We start from the raw sequence: 16,689 nt of genomic DNA on the forward strand, positions 1-16,689 counted from the left end.
TTGTCCTTTATTCTGTTAATGTGATGTATCACATTTATTGATTTGCATATGTTGAACCATTCTGGCATCCTAGGGATAAATCTTAATCATGGTGGATGATCCCTTTAATGCATTGTGGAATTTGGTTCACCAGTATTTTGTTGAGGATTTTTGCATCTATGTTCATTAGGGATATGGGCCTATAATTTTCTCTTCTTGGACATGTCAGAATGGCTTTTCTCAAAAAGATGAAAGATAACAAGTGTTGGTGAGGACGTGGAGAAAAGGGGAACCCTTGTACACTGTTGGTGAGAATGCGAATTATAGGACCATTATGGAAAATAGTATGTAGATGCCTCAAAAAGCTAAAAATAGAATGACCATATGACCCACAATCCTACTTCTGGGTATTTACCCAAAAAATTTGAAATGTGTTTATCCAAGAAATGTCTGTACCCCATGTTTACTATAGCACTATTCACAATAGTTAAGTTATGGAATCAAGCTAAGTGTCCATCAGCAGATGAATGGATAAAGAAAAGGGGGTATATATGCACAATAGAGTATATTCAGCCTTAAAAAAGGAAAGTCTATCATTTGCAACAACATGAATGGGACTGAAAAACATTATGCTAAGTGAAATAAGTCAAGCACAGAAAGACAAATACTTCATGTTCTCACTTACATGTGGAATCTAAAAGAATCAAAGTCATAGAAGAAGAGAGTCAAATGATAGTTGCCAGGCACTGAGGTGGGCGAAGGAAATGGAGAGATGGTGGTCAAAAGGTACAAAATCACGGGAGAAGTATGATTTTTTTCTCTTTTTTGAGTTCTATTGCACAGTGTGGTAAATATAGTTAATAATAGAGTATCATACATTTCAAAGTTGCTAAGGGAGTAAACTTCAAATGTTCTCACCACAAAAAGTGTTAAGTATTTGAGATGATGGATACATTAACTAGCTTGATGTAATTATTCCACATTGTATTCATAAATTACAGCATCACTTTGTACCCCACAAATTTATATAATTAGAAATTGTCAATTTATAATTTAAAAGTGCAAAGGGGATTTTGCTAACATTAATTGGTAACAATAACCTTTTCTGACCGTGGAGTGCTTTACAGTTAACAGGGCATCATGACTTTGTCAGATGCCCAAGCAGAGATTATTATTTTCATTTTACAAGTGAGAAAACTGAGGCTCGGAGAGGCTAAGTGATCTGCTCAAGGTTCCATGCTACTGAGGAGCCAGAATTAGGTCTGAAGCCTCCTGGCTTCTAGTTCACCTCTCTTTTCATGATGCTTTGTGGCATCATGAACCTAATGTTGAACTCGAAATGGCACTTAATTTAGACCATCCGGGTCATTCTGTTTTGCTCATCTCCCAGATGGCCAAGTTTGCCAGGAAAGCATTGCCTCACCACTGCAGACTGGATGAAATGGACCCCAGTGGCCCATCCTTTCCTCCATTAAAGCACACACTACTGTCTGTATTTATTAGCGTCTGCCTTCCCATTAGACTGTCAGCTCCTTGAGGGCAGGGACCACATCTTCTTTGACTTTGTGCCTCAGCTCTGAGCATAGACCTGGCACACAGTAGGAGCATGTTAAGAGTGAAATGCTGCTGAAGGCACTCAGAAGTAAGCCCTCCTCTGCTTAGCAAGCTATCTACACTTTATTGAGACACAAACTTCCTCTGTATCATCTGTTAACTGACCACTCCCATGGCAGCTGGGTCCCTTGCCATTTCTCAGAAGGAATTCAGATGCTGTTAACACATCCACTTGAAATTACCCTTGAAATGGGACAGGTCCAAATTGAGATGTGCTATAAATGTAAAATATACACCAGATTTGAAAACTTAGTATGCAAAAAAGAAAATATATCTTATGAATAATGTTTATATTGATTCTATGTTAATAATATTTTGAATATATCGGGTTAAATGAAACATATTATTAAGGTTAACTTCATCTATTCCTTTTTACTTTTTATGATATAGGTATGTACTAGAAAAATTTTAAATTCCCTATGTGACTTATATTATACTTCTGTTGGAAAGTTCTGGCTTAGGTCCTTACAGGTCATAATAAGGACTCGAGCTTTTACTCAGAGTGACATGGGAGCCATTAGAAAGTTTTGAGCTCAAAAGTGACACAATCTGACTCGCTCATGTTTAAAAAGCAGCACTCTCATTGCCATGTTGCGGACAGACTGTAAGGGACATGAGTACAGACAAGCAGACCATGTAGGAAGCTACTGCAGTAATACAGGGGAGTGTGGAGACTTGAACCAGAGAGTGGTAAGAAGTGGTCAGATACTGATCAGGCTTGGAAAGCAGACCAAGAGGACTTCCTAACAGATTGGGCATGGAGTTAAAAAAAAAAAAAAAAAGAGTCAAAGTTGAGTCTCAGTTTTTGGCCTGAGCCACTGGGAGGCCGCCATTTGCTGAGATGGGGAAAGAGGAGGGAGAAGCAGGTCTGGAGAAGAAGACCAGGAGTTTGGTTTTGGATGAGTTATGTCTAGGATGCCTTTTGGTTTCCAAGTGGAGACACTGAGAAGGCAGTTGGATATATGACTCAGGAGTTCAGGGAAGAGGCCTGAGCTGGGGATCTAAACTGGGGAGTCATCATCATAAAAATGCAATTGAAAGCCCAGAGACTGCGCAAGATCACTGCAGGAGTGAATACAGGTAGAAAAGAGAAGATCAGGGTCAAGAAGACCAAGTGCCCTGGGGAGCTCTAAAGTTTAGAGGTTGTCAAGAGAGGCAAAAGAAGCAGAGAAAGAGCCTTGAGGTAAAAAGAAAACTAGGAGGGAGTGGTGCTGTAGAAGCCAAGTAAAGAAAGCATTTCAGGAGGAGGGAGTGAGCCCCTATGGCCGGCGCTGCTGATAGGTCCAGGAAGAGGAAGACAGAGAACCGGCCACTGAATTTAGCAACCTGGAGGAGACTGGCGACCCTGACAAGTGCAGTGTAAGTGAGTGATGGAGGCAAAAACATGATTAAAGTGAGTTCACAAGAAAATGAGAGAGGAGGGATTGGAGACAACAAATATAGACAGCTCTTTCAGGGAATTTTGCTGTGAAAGGGAGCAAAGAAATGGGCACAGGTCAGAGTGGATAATGGATCAGGAGAGGCTATTTTTAGAAGATAGACAATTTCAGCATGGATGTGTGCTGCTGGGAATGAGCCAGTAGACAGGAAAATTGATGATGCCAGAAAGACGGGGAATTCTGATACTTCCCCAGTCTCCAAAGAGTATGCTTATATTGCTTTTTCATGTTTTATCAAATTTAGACATTACCTATCCACTTTCTGCTGTAATACACACAAGCCAGCTTGCTTATATCACCCCTCATTGCACTTTTACTCTTGTTCCCACATGATTCCAGCAGATCACTATCATCCCACTGTCCCAACACATCAACTATTTCAGTTCATCTATTGGTCACCTTGGTGCCTTTTATTTCTTGGTCTATTAACTACAGACAGCATCTCTCGACTCCCGTTTTATATGATTGGGGTATTCATGCCTCTACCCTACCATCTGCTGTTAGTCAGCTTTACATATGTCATGCTGGGACAATAACAAGACCAACAACCACAAAATCTCAGCAACTCAGGCTTATTTCTGATTCACATGCCATGCCATGGCCTGCTTCTGATGTGCTGTTTATTCTGGGAACTAGTTGAAGGGCATCCCCCATCTGAGACCTGCTATTTTCATGAGAGAGGGAAAAGAACAATGTCAGAACTTCACACCGCCTCTTAACGTGTCTGTTCGGCATGGAATATGTCATTTCCACTCACATTCAATTGGCCAAAGCAAGTCACGTGGCCAAACCGGGTATCAGTGGACAGGAGAGGAAGTATTCTCCTACAAGGGCAGGCAAGCCATATGGCATCAGGTGGGGGTGTGAAATCCTCTTTCAGGGAGAACAGTGAATATTTGGGAACAATAATTTAATCTATCACAATTCCTCTTCTCTCTTCTTCTACTTTCCAACTTCTTTTATGTTGTCAAGCCAGAAACTCTTTACATACTCCTTTATAGCTATTCTTAAGTAGTCTTCAGTGCTTTGTTGTTGATTTTAGAAGTTGAAAGCCACTAAGCAGCATTTACATTATTATGACTAAGCAAATATTCTTTACTGCAGAGCCAAACAGTCCATATCATGCACCACTGTTCCAATGACAGACCCTGTGCGCTTAGAGCCTTTCTTACGTCCCACCACATGCTCAAAATCAGGCCACATTTTGGACTGCTTCATATTTAGGCTATCCCTTTCATAAGAAATTTTTTGTTTTTCCAGAAGTTTCTGATTATGTTTCTTTTTTCTTGTTGATAGAAGAAACATTTGCCTTCTATATCATATCCCTAATAACCTCCAAATTTCTTCCCACTCCATGTATTGTTTGGACTCTTTTTTTCTTTTTGAAGCCTGCTGACCTTCTGACCTGATTGGGCAAGCTGCTTCATTTTTGGATCTTAATGCTTTTGCATGGCTCTTTGTCTTTTACTGCAATTACTAATTGTCTTCTGTTTTGTTTGGGTGGTTTTTTGGCTTGCTTTCTGCTTTTCATTACAACCTTAATTTTTTGCAGTGTCCTAATAATACTTTCTACTCTCTAGAATGTCCTTCTCTCATGTCACCTTCAGAGACCTCTTTCCTTCCACTCTAATGAAAAGTAACTACTCTCTCGTTCTGCTGAACAATTTCATCCTGGGGTTGCTTTTCATGGCTACTCTGTATAGGCTTCAGTGTTTCCTGAATCTCATATCTCCTTTCTTGGTTTACTCCCTTACTTTATTGAAAAACATCTTCAGGAACTTCCTTCAAAAGGCTTAGTAGGCCATAAACTTCCTTGGTCCTTGCATCCTTAGGCCTACTTCACTTTTATATTGAATAAAGGCTTTGGACCAGATGATATCTTATGCCTATTCCAGGAGTATAATTCTAGTCTATATGTATTTGTGGATAACATACTCTTTCAAGAAGACATTTAAAATAGTTGCTGCTCCCCAGGAATTTAAGATCTACTTAGATAGACAAAGAATAAAGTCTCAAAACAGCAACAAAAAATCTATGATACAAAAGATGCCAGGAGGTAGGAAGTGATTAATCATCAGTTTGAGCCTTGGGTCTAGAGGAAAGAGAGAGAGAAGAAGTAGAGCCAGCCTGTGGTGCTTTTATTGAGCAAGCAAGACTTTAGCAGCATCAAAGAGTAGGCAGTGTGTTAGGGATAAATTGTCCCTATCTGATGTCCTGAGTCCAATGGAGTGGTTAAAGGTCAATGGAGGTCCTCCTCCCTTCGACTTTCCCTGTCACTGAGATATCAACATTTTCATTTCACCAAATCAAGATAGATATAATTTTTAAATATAAAAGTATAATGATACTCCTGACCACTAGACAAACTCTCTGGCTATGTTGGGGCATAACAATGAACCTTCATTACAGGTATGAATAATCGTGTATATACTTATAGACACCCTAATTGTTGGAACATGAAGGTACCAATGGTGGTCTTTATTAGTAGAATTTCACTGAATAGGACTAGAGGTGACTCTCTTTACTAATGTCCATTTGTAAAAATCGTTTTTCATTGTTTCAGTGAGGAGTTGGAGTGATCATAAATCACTTCTCCTTTCCAGCCACTCCCTAGGAGAGAGCACATCCCACTCATGATATGAGTGTTATCCCGAGAGCACTGTTGCTTGGGTGGAGAAGGCACTGGGGAATTTTAAGGATGGGGCTTCTCCACAGCTGGTCCTGCAGACTGGATAGAACTGAGACACCTACATCAGAGGGAAAAAATAAAAATAAAAAACGAGCCTTCATTCAGCAAAGACTGCCCTCTCATCCAATCTGCAATCCAGGAGAGGACCTGCAGGGAAGGAAGTTTCCAGAAAAAAGGAAGAGATCTTTGGGCCAGTGGTCTGAGCAATTTCCAGAATGGGAGTTTAGTGAGGATGGCAAGTGCTTAGGACACGTGATAGATTTTCTCAGGAAGTTCTAACCTAACACTACTCCCTTAGGGAGGCTTTCTCTGAGCCCCCTTCCTTCGTCCCCAGGAAGAATTAATTTCTGCTACAACACTCTGTTCCTGCTGCCATCCTAGCACTTATCAAATTCAGACAAAGTTGGCCTCAATTTTCCTCAACAGTCTATGACATCCTGACTGATTTATTCATCATCACAACCCCAGTCAATGCCTGGCATGTGGTAGGTGCCTGTTTTGGTCAAATGAATGAGTGAATTGAAAGAAGCTGCATTTCATCAAAGAGCAGTCTCAGCCATGAATATTCAGTTGTCCCAGGAGCTTCAGATAAGCCAGGAGGCCTTGGAGAAGTGGATCTGGGCCAAGTGGCGGATTTCCAAGAGCTGGGGCCATTTAAACCACTCCTGGGGAAGGGGGGCAATAAAACCACCTGCAAGATTGGTCTAAGCTGCTTTGTTGCCTGGGACTCCACTGCAGGTGGAGAGAGGAGTAGAGGGATCAAAAGCACTCAAGGAGCCTTTGCTTCTGAGTGGTCCAGAGGGCAGTGCTGCCCTGGCTGCAGCAACCCTACCCAGAGATGGGACCAGTGCTCAGCTCTGCAGAAGAGCAAGATGGACCCACCATCCCCGGAGAGCTTCCTATGCACCAGACACTGGGCTTTATGTAATCACGTTTCATCCTCTCAGCAACGCCAAGAGACAGGTGTGCCTGACTTACAGATGCGAACCACCACCAAGGATCAGGAATCCCTCATTCTGTGTGGAGAGGAGCAGGAGCCTGTGCACCCAGTAAACTGTACAATAGCAACCAAAGCAAAATTAAAAAAAAAAAGCCAGGATTATGTCACTGAAAATTCAGAAATCTGTGCACCTACAGCTCACCTGTTTTATTACTTTTGTGGTTTTCATATCTTCCCTTTGTTTTCTCCTGGTTTCTTATAATGGTTTGTTTTGTTTGTTTATTTGTTTGTTTCACAAAAATCCCATAGGATTCTGATCTCACAAAAGGAAAATCTGGATCCCCAGGGCAAGGAGCCAGGGGTCAGCGGAATGGACGATGCCCTGCAGCCGATGCTGTCAATGCAGCAGGGCTAAGGCTGGGAAAGGCACCTAGTGAGGGGAGACCAGGGAGGGTACACACAGGTGCATGGGTGGGCAGCTGCTGTCTCCTGGGGCTGGTCTCCCACAAAGTGGTTTCCTCGTGCAGCAGTGACTTGGTGCAGCCCCTCTCACCTGGCACCAATGCATTTGTTTCCTCAAAAGACCATAGGGTGGCGTTTACCTCACCACTTAAAAAAAAAAAAAAAAAAAAAAAGGTGAATCAAGATGCATGCTGGCTCAGGAGGATCTTCATATCCGCCAGAGGAAGGGGCAGGCAGTCTCTTTTTACTCCAGCAGGTGAGAATTTCTGATAAAACTAGATTAACATCAGCTTGCCTCCTTGCAGTGTCTAAATGTGCAAAGAGAGCTGATCTTATGACACCAGCCAGGGAGACAGGCCGCTGGAGGCATCCCAGAAGAGAGAAGCCCAACTAAAGACCACCTAACTTACTGCTCAGATAGGCTGCTCTGGCTGCAGCAGCCCCTTAGGGTAGAAAGACAAGTAAGCTCGGAGGGGAAAGTGAACGGATCCTGCGTGGGTGGCTGTGGCCTTGGCTATCACCGCAGCAGAGGCCCCTGCTAAACAGGCGAAGAGCGAGGAGACCGTGAGAAAGGCCAAAGTCAAACTGAAAACCCCTTCCAGCTGGCCTCTGCTCTTGGGAACTTGGAACCATACGTTGGCAACAGGCTCGCCGACAGGGGCACGCTTTCTCCCGGAGAGGGCACTGGGGCGCCTGGCTCTTCGGGCGGGCATGGGAGAGGGGGGCACCTCCCAGCACGCAGGAGCAGCCAGTGCCAAGCTGGAGGAGGGGAGGGGCGTGCAGGCAGAGACCTAGGGGTGGAGTTAAGGGAGGGAGGGTCAAGAAAACTTCTCATTCCCTGCCTCCATTCACCCTCCCGCACCATCTCTGTAAGGGGCCTCTGCTTTAAAACGTGGGACATAGATGCCACCAGAACCCCTGCTGGCTGCCAGAGTCCTGCACAAAATTACATCGGCGCACTCTCTACTTCTCAGGAACAGAAGGGATCCGAGGGAGCTATGGGTTCATCTCTGGCCACATGCATCCAAACTAATAAAATCATCCCCCATCCCCCTGGCGCCCTGCGGGGTGCTGGCGGAAGTGCAGGCACCCCTGAATGAGGCGGAGGAGACTCTGGCTAGAGTTCTCGTCCCCACGCGGTGCGCACTTTGCGAACCAATGGGGGCTGCAGGTATATCTAGCCCGGCTTGTCCCCTTTCCCCGGCTCAGCTGACTTCGACGCCCGGGAGTTTGATCCTCGCCGCCGAGGCCCTAGAGCTCACTCTGACCCGACCCCATTCCTCTCGGGGAAATGGGCTCGCGTACGGATACACACGACGGAGAGAAGGAGCAGAAATCGGGGCGCCGGGACGGGAGCCCTACTCCGAAGCCGGCAGAGCCATTCCGGCCGCCGCTGCGGGCTCCAACATTGGCCGCAAAGTTTCTGGCTCTTTGGGGCCCCGCCTGCGGGTCGGAGACCCCAGCGCAGCCTCTCCCCTCTGGGGTGCCCACTCCACGCGCTTCTGCCACCTGCTAGGGGACGCCAGGAGCGGGCGGTCGCGCGTGGTCGCAGCACTTGGAGCGCGCGGCCCGGCCAGGAGGTCTCCGGCCGCGCCCTTCTCTCCCCCCACACGCCCTCCCGCGGCGGGGTCGGGGTCGCAAGGGTCGCGGCAGCCGTGTCTTACCCAGTCCCGGCACGAAAGTGTTGAGGAAGAGGCAGATGACGGCCACGGGGAAGGGCATGTAGGGGATGGCGGCGCGCAGGGGGCCCTTCTTCTCGCGGACCTGCACCACCACCCCGCTGGACGAGGACGCCCCCCGGGGGTCCGCTGCCGCCACCGCTGCCGCCGCCGCCGCCGTCTCGGCGTCTTTGTGCGAGGGCTCCATGGCCAGGCGCGCTCTCGGGCAGCCGGGCAGCACGGCCGGAGCTGGCGCCCAGCGTACGGGAGCAGGAGACTGCCGGCTGCGGGCTCCGGGCTCCGCGCCGAGCTCAGGCGGCCGCCGTGCTCCGTGCGCCGCGCGGCTCGCGGAGACTCCCGCCCTCCGGCGTCCCCACACGCCCGGCGGAGGGGCGGGGAGGGCGGCGCGACACCCGGTGACAGCGCTCTGACGCCCCTCCTCGCCAGGCCCCTTCCCCGCCCCCTCCCCCCGACCAAAACCACCACTCACAAGGAATGGAAAATCAGGGCGAAGGGAAAGCAGTAGAAGAGGACCGCAAAGGGATCTGTTTGCCCAGGTGCTGGAAGGGATGGACACACCTCGCCCTCCCAGACAGGTGAACTAGGAACCTTGACCACGAAGCCCTGCGAACTGGGAGTGTGTGCTTGGCTGACACCGTGGGGAAAGCCTCGAGGCTGAGTCCCCTGATCTAGAGCAAGCCTTTGGCCAGGGACATGGGGACAAGGGACCGCGTGGCGCCTGACACCTAGTCGGCCTTCAGTGCATTGTGATTTAAATGATTTTGTTTGGGGCGAGGGCAGTGGCTCCCGTCTGTATTCCCAGCACTTTGGGAGGCCAAGGTGGGAGAATTGCTTGTTCCCAGGAGTTCGAAACCAGCCTGGGCAACGTGGCGAGACCCACCGCCCCCCCCCACACCCCCCAGCTCTATTTTGTAAAAAAAAAAAAAAAAAAAATCCCATTAAAAAAAAGAGTGAATTTGTTTCAAGTGTCAGAGAAAAAGCAATCCAGGGATCGGATCGATAATAGAGGAAACAGATTTTCAAACACCAGGCCAGGTCTCCGCAAGACTAGTTAAAAGATGGGACACTCCCTACACACACGCACCAAACCCAGAAAGAAATGTGCCTGTTGCAGGCATGTTGGGAAGCGTTCACCATCCCCTGAACTATGCTGGAGGAAACCTGAGCCTTTTGTGAGCCCGACGTGGTGGTTAAAGAGTCAGTGAGGACACAGCGCCGTCTGGCGTTAATAATGGGGCAGTTGGTAGAAGCAACAGCCGGCAGCTTGAGGTCCTGTTTTGAATTCGATTTTCTGAATAAGGCTGCCTTCGCCTCCGCACCTGGAAAAAGTAAACGGATGAAAGTTACCGCCTCTAACGTTAGGGAGGGGTTAAAGGCTTTGGAATGATCCAGACAGTCAGCAAATCGTCTGAATAGTTGGAAGGGTGCAATAGCCTCCCTTCAGGAATAATAGTGATTATCATTATAAACAACCCAGGGTCTCAGAAGAGGCTAAAAGAACATGGATTATTGTATACTTATACTTATTGTATAAGTCTCTGAATAAAATAATTTTAAAAGCAAATGGCCAGGGGTTAGTGATGATACTGGTGGACACACACATGCATGTGTACATATACACAGACACACACACACAAACACGAGTCATTAGTTTAGGTTTGGCAGTCAGAAGAACAGGGTTAAAAATTTTAGTCTTTGTTCAGTCACTAATTACGTGTATGGCTTAGAAGAACTCGCTTAGCCTTTTCTGGCTTGGAATTACTGTGTTTGTTAAAATCATAGCAAGATTCCATTTAATACACACTTATTGATGGCCTACTAAGACTTAGATTCCAGGGACAGAGAAATGAGTAAAATCCAGCCTCTCCCTTCAAGAATCTAAGAAATGAGCTGAGAGATACTGACAACTACAAAGATAGACTTACAGAAACAGTGAGGAATGTTGCAGCTGTGCTGTGCTGGAGGTGCTGCGACAACATGGACCTATCTGTGAAGCCAGCTAGCGTGGGGGAGGCCTCGGGGAGATGTCCCAAAGAAGGCGATACTCAAAGGGACTTGAGCAATGACTACAGTTAACTATTTGCAGATTTGTTTTATTTTCAACAAACACTTATTTATCCAAGCACTCTCTGCCAGGCATCATTCTAAATCTTTTACACATTTTAACTCTTTTAATCCTTACCATAACTCTACAAAGTAAGGATTATTTATTACCCCATTTTACAGATGGGGCAATTGAAGCAAAGAGAAGTTAAACAGCTGCACAAAGTCCCCCACTAATCAGTGGTAGAGCTGGCAGCTGAATGCAGGCAATCTGGCTCCAGAATCAATTCTATATAACCATTATTTTATTCAGAGACCTAGAAAATAACCCACATTCTGTGAATATCCTTTTGCAGAGCACTTGAACTGTCTTAGGGCCAGTCAATCATTCCTCCTGGAGAAAAAGGATTTCAGGGAAGTCAGTGGATTTGCATCCCCCAGTTTTTCAGATGATTTGCTGAATATCTTGGATGTCAGAAAGACATCCAGGCAGAGCAACAAAATATACAAAGGCATGGGAGCCCAGGGAAGTAGGGATGATTTCAGGAACTGCAGTGTGGCTGGCACTAGGGCTTGTGTGGGCAGAGACAGGAGATGGATCTGGTGGGGTGGACAGGCATCTAGTACTGAATGGAAAAGGAATTTGGACTTCATCTCGGTGGTGGCGACGCAGAATCACTGGAACATTTTAAGCAGGGGTGTGGCATAAGTGTTCCAGTTACCATCACTATGTCACAAATTACCCCCAAGTTTAGCAGCTTAACACAACCATTTTTTTTCTGATCACAAATTCTGTGGTCAGGAGCTTGGACAGAGCACATCGAGATAATTCTTCTTTGCTCCTTGTATCTGGAGCCTCAGCTTGGGAGACTGAAATGGCTGACAGCTGGAACAGCTGGGGCTAGAGGATCCACTTCTGAGAAGATTCTCAGGAATCTCAGCCTGCCTGGACTGGGGTAACTTGAAAGCTGGGTCAACTAGGATGGGTCAGCAAAGCGCCTACACACGGCCTCCCCACGTGACTTGGACTTTTCACAATATGACAGCTGGCTTCTGAGAGGGAATTTCCTGAGAGGAGGCCCCCAGAGAATGAACATTGCAGGACCGGTGGAAGCTGTGTGGACTTTTCTGCCCTAACTTTGGAAGTCACACAGTGTCACTTCTGCAGGGCTTTACTGGTTGATGCAGTCACAAGCCTGCCCAGATTTCGTGGGGGACACCCCGCCTCTCTGTGGAGGGGTGTCAAAGACTTGGGCCTAGGCTTTAAAACCACCACCATTATGAGATATATTTGTTCACAGTGTGGAAGATGGGCTGGAGGGGATAAAATCAGGTCACATGCTTATGTAGAGGCTGAGGGGGAGGAGGACTCTTCCTGACTGAAAAGGACTGAGAATGGGGGAGGGACAGTTCCCAAATGAAAATTGGGTATTAATAGCAGACAAGGAGGAAATGAGTTTGAAGAGTCTGAACACATCCGAGACGTAGCAGGGACTCATTGATTAAATGGCCAGCATAGATAATTGTCGTGATAAAAGTTGGATATTGAGTCAAATTGAGAATCAAGAAAGCAATTGGGGCTGCAGATTTGGGAGCCTTCAGCATACAAATGGTAGTTAGAGCGCTGTATGCAGATATGGAATTTAAAAAGTCATAGAGGCTGGGCGCAGTGGCTCATGCCTGTAATCCCAACACTGGGAGGCTGAGGCAAGAGGATCGCTTGAGCCCAGGAGTTCAAGACCAGCCTGGGCAACATGGCAAAACTCCATCTGTACGAAAAATACAAAAATTAGCTGGGCGTGGTGGTGCACACTTCTAGTCCCACACTCAGGAGGCTGAGGTGGAAGGATCACCTGAGCCTGGGGAGGTCGAGGCTGCAGTGAGCCGTGTCGCACCACTGCACTTCAGCCTAGGCAACAGAGTGAGACTCTGTCTCAAAAAAAAAAAAAAAGTTATAGAATTTCTGTAATTAAGCAGAAAGGAAAAAGGAGGGAAACAAGGTTTACATGGAGAAACACTAAAAGTGTTTCATGGAAGCCAAAGCAGGAAGATTTTAAGGATGATGCAGTCAGCAGTGTCAAATTCACTGAAGGGTAAGGTAAAACCCCAAAAGTGTCCTTAGATTTGGCAGTTGGGAGATTTAACTCTCTGGGATCCTAGCTAAAATGTCTCACATGCTATGTATCCCTTTTCTAGGAATGTGTCCATTTCATGGAAGTTATGGAATTTGTTGGCATAAAACTTTTTCTACTTTTCTCTTATCTTTTTAATGTCTGTCAAAGCTGTAATGACGTCTCCTCTTTCATTTCTGATATTGTTCACTTGTACATTCCTTTTTTCCTCACCGCTCTTGCAAGAGGTTTATACAGCATCTACTTGACATTGTGATTGCAGCTGATGTTTGTAGGAGAGTTTAAGATCTAAGGTATTTCAGGGAGGAAGAGGCTTCCGAATAAAAGTTAAAACCTTAAATGATCATCTCAAAAAATCAGACACAAACGCAACAGGGGAAACAGACCAAACAGTTCATTACATCAGCCAAATAATACATCTGGGCCAAGCATTGGGTCATGAAGATAAAAATATATTTCTTAGCCTTGTTCTGTCATCAGATGAATAAAGTACATCAAGTTTTGGACATTTTTTAGCTAAAATAAAAATTTGCTGAAGTCAGCTTCCAAACTACATGAGGAATTCATATTCCAACCAGGTGGCTCCTTTTTGGCAAACACTGGTATCATAGCATCAGCAGTGGAAAGGCAGACTTTGTTTGAAGCTCTGAGCCTTTGAAAAAGTTTTTTAACCTCTCTGAGCTTCAGTCTTCAAAATTGTAAATAATACCTAGCTCATTTGTGTATAAGAGGATTAAGTGATATAATATGTATAAGGCACTCAATAAGTAAATGGCAACTGAATCAGAAGCTTTTTCATGCCAAGTGATGGAACACACTCAAATTTAGTTTATGGGGGGAAAAGTATGGATGTAATGGCTTTTTGATGTATCAACTTGGCTAGGCTCAACTCTAGCCCACAGAATTCCCTTTCTAGTTAGTTTCCATTTGTGTTGGGCCAATGGGAATATTCTTGCTCAAGAGTTGGAAGACATAAGGGAGGCAGCAGCCATTTTGTAGTATTCACACACCTTCCCTGAGGTATCTAATCAAATACAAATCTGGGTGTTTCAGTGAAGGAATTCTGCAGATGGGATTTAAAGTTCCCAATCAGGGTGGGCGTGGTGGCTCACACCTGTAATCCTAGCACTTTGGGAGGCTGAGGCGGGTGGATTGCTTGAGCTCATGAGTTCAAGACCAGCCTGGGCAACATGGCAAAATCCTGTCTCTTCAAAAAATACAAAAAATTAGCTGGGTGTGGTGACGCGTGCCTGTAGTCCCAGCTACTTGGGAGGTTGAGGTGAGAGGGTGGTTTGAGCCCAGGAGGCAGAGGTTGCAGTGAGCTGAGATCACACCACTGCACTCCAGCCTGGGTGATAGAGCCAGACCTTGTCTTAAAAAAATGAATAAATAAAACAAAGTTCCCAATCAGTTGACTTTAAGTTAATCAATGGAACCTAGGCAACATGGCAAGACCTCATCTCTGCCAAAAAAAAAAAAATTTTTTTTTAATTAGCTGGGTGTGGTAGCACATGCCTGAAGTCTCAGCTACTCAGGAGGCTGAGGCAAGAGGATCACTTGAGTTCAGGAAATGGAGGCTGCAATGAGCCATGATTGTGGCTCTGCACTCCAGCCTGGGAACAGAGCATGACCGTGTCTCAAAAAGAAAAAAAATTAAAAAGTTAATTAATGGGAGATTATCATGGGTGGGCCTGACTTGAGCTCCTTAAAAATGGGCCTTCTCTGAGGGAGATCCTCCAGGTAGCTATTGGGTCAACAATTGCTCTCCTTTCCCCTTAGAACTTTCTTCCTGACTGCAGCTGAAGGACATCATCAAGCTTCAGCTCTTGCCATGGGCTTCCAGCCTACTTGTGACCTTTCCTTGCAGCTGCCTACTGTAGAGGAAAAGTTAAATATTAAATCTGAACTCAACTGAACGTGGACACAAACAGTGGTCACTAAGCCCCAGAACAGACTGCATGAGCCCCTTGAGGCATTCATCCAGCAATGTTTCAGAGAAATCTGCTCCTGTACGTTAGTTATTGAAAAACAACGGACAGTTGCAAAAACAAGTTGACCTTTTTGTGTTCCTTGAGCCCAGTCACGAAGGGCCCTCATGACTGGGCCTCATGCCAAACAACTCGTTACAAAAGAGCTAGGGTCCCAGGCCGCGCTGAAGCTCCATGAGACCTCTCCTCGTCTGTGCACAGACTGGCAGCCGACTCTGGAACCCAGACTGTTGCTTCCCGGTCTAGTGATCCTTCCTATGACTATGGAGATAGTCTGGTGAGTGTAAATATATATATATATACATATCTTTTCCCTTCTCCCCTTTCTGCTGCAATTTGCATTTTATATCATTTGCTTGTTATATCTGTATTGCTATATACGTGGGATAAAGGTTGCTTACCCTTAAAAGGTATCGTATGTCTTTTCTTTTCCCCTCGTGTGTTTCCCGCCCAGAACATTTTTTGGCATCACGAACAGGATTCGAAAACAAAAGTATGCTGCTTTTTGGCTGCAAGGACAGGAATGGAAGCTCGGGGACTTCCCATATCCCAGGATTGGAACTCCCCCAGTTTTCCGCCTTGGCAATTGAATGGTCCAGGGGAACCGGCCTTTGTGAGAACTGGGAATCTAAATTAGTGCAATTTGAACCTTTGGCTGTGCGTGAAGTGCTGCAGGGGATTCCAGTTGGCAAAGGAGATGCCAAGGAGATCTGGCGTGGATGGTGATTGCTTACTGCTTATAAGTTAATGTGTCCAGATAGGATCCCTATCTTGGTTGCTACAATAAAAAACTAAGCTGGAAAAGGAAAATGCTGACTTAACTTCTAGGCTGGCTTTGGCCTAATACCAGGCCTATGTCCTGACTGATCAAGCCCAAAGCTACCAGGCTATTGCTGACAAAACAGCTGTCTGGGTGGCCTGGTACAAGCATAAGAACAGGCAAGGCAAGATGGATAGGCAGAAGGTACAGGTAACTCTTGCTCGAGCAGGCCGTGAGTGGGACCCAGACACATGGGATGGAGATATATGGGATGATGATGAAGAAGGGACCACTTACCTGATGAATAAAGGGAACCTGCTGAGGCCAGACCCTGGAGGTGGCCACGGGCCATAGAGCGGGGGTGGGACGGACAGATGGTCTGGAGAGACGCTGTAGAAGACTTTACCCAGCAGGAAATAACAGACATTTTACAAACCTTTGGACAAAAGAGAGGGGAAAGTGTAATTACTTGGTTGGCTCGAATCAATGAACAGGGTGCCAATGGCATTAGAGTGGACTCAGGGAATGTTCTAAAGCTTGTTACCCTCTTGTGGGTACCCGAAATTCAGCTGGCTCTTTGAAACTGGGCAACTGGACCCCACCCTACTAATGATGAGGGAAATGTTTTAGATGAAATATCTTTGTGGCAATTGGCCTTCAATGCGGCCAGATGGAAATATTCCACAGAGGATGCCTGGCCAGATGAGGGAAAGCTCTGGCATACACTTAAGGAGTATGCTATGCGGTTGAAGAAGGACATGGAAACAGCTGTGGTGCTGGGAATGGCTGATAACATAGAGGCAACACCCTTAAGTCCTACAATCTGCAATAAGATTTTAAAGATTGCTCCACCTGCTTATAGAATGGTGTTAACATCTTTATTATTTTCCCATACCGATACTACCACATGGGAGGTACTGGAACAACTAGGTCAGCTACAGGACTTGGGGGATCGGATGCCCTG

At 46.0% G+C, this 16,689-nt stretch overlaps 1 protein-coding gene across 1 annotated transcript in view; it reads right to left on the reverse strand.

The window, feature by feature from the left end:
- STUM (stum, mechanosensory transduction mediator homolog) overlaps positions 1–9,130 on the reverse strand; it is a 63,345-nt gene extending 54,215 nt beyond the window's left edge. The window contains exon 1 of the mRNA XM_054519327.2: positions 8,788–9,130. Within this exon, the coding sequence (XP_054375302.1) occupies positions 8,788–8,989 (202 nt within the window). The 5' untranslated portion in view covers positions 8,990–9,130. The remainder of the gene's footprint in view (positions 1–8,787) is intronic.
- Positions 9,131–16,689: the final 7,559 nt, after the last annotated feature.

This window comes from Pongo abelii, chromosome 1 (genome assembly GCF_028885655.2).
Source record: "Pongo abelii isolate AG06213 chromosome 1, NHGRI_mPonAbe1-v2.0_pri, whole genome shotgun sequence".
In the NCBI taxonomy this organism is placed as follows: Eukaryota; Metazoa; Chordata; class Mammalia; order Primates; family Hominidae; genus Pongo; species Pongo abelii.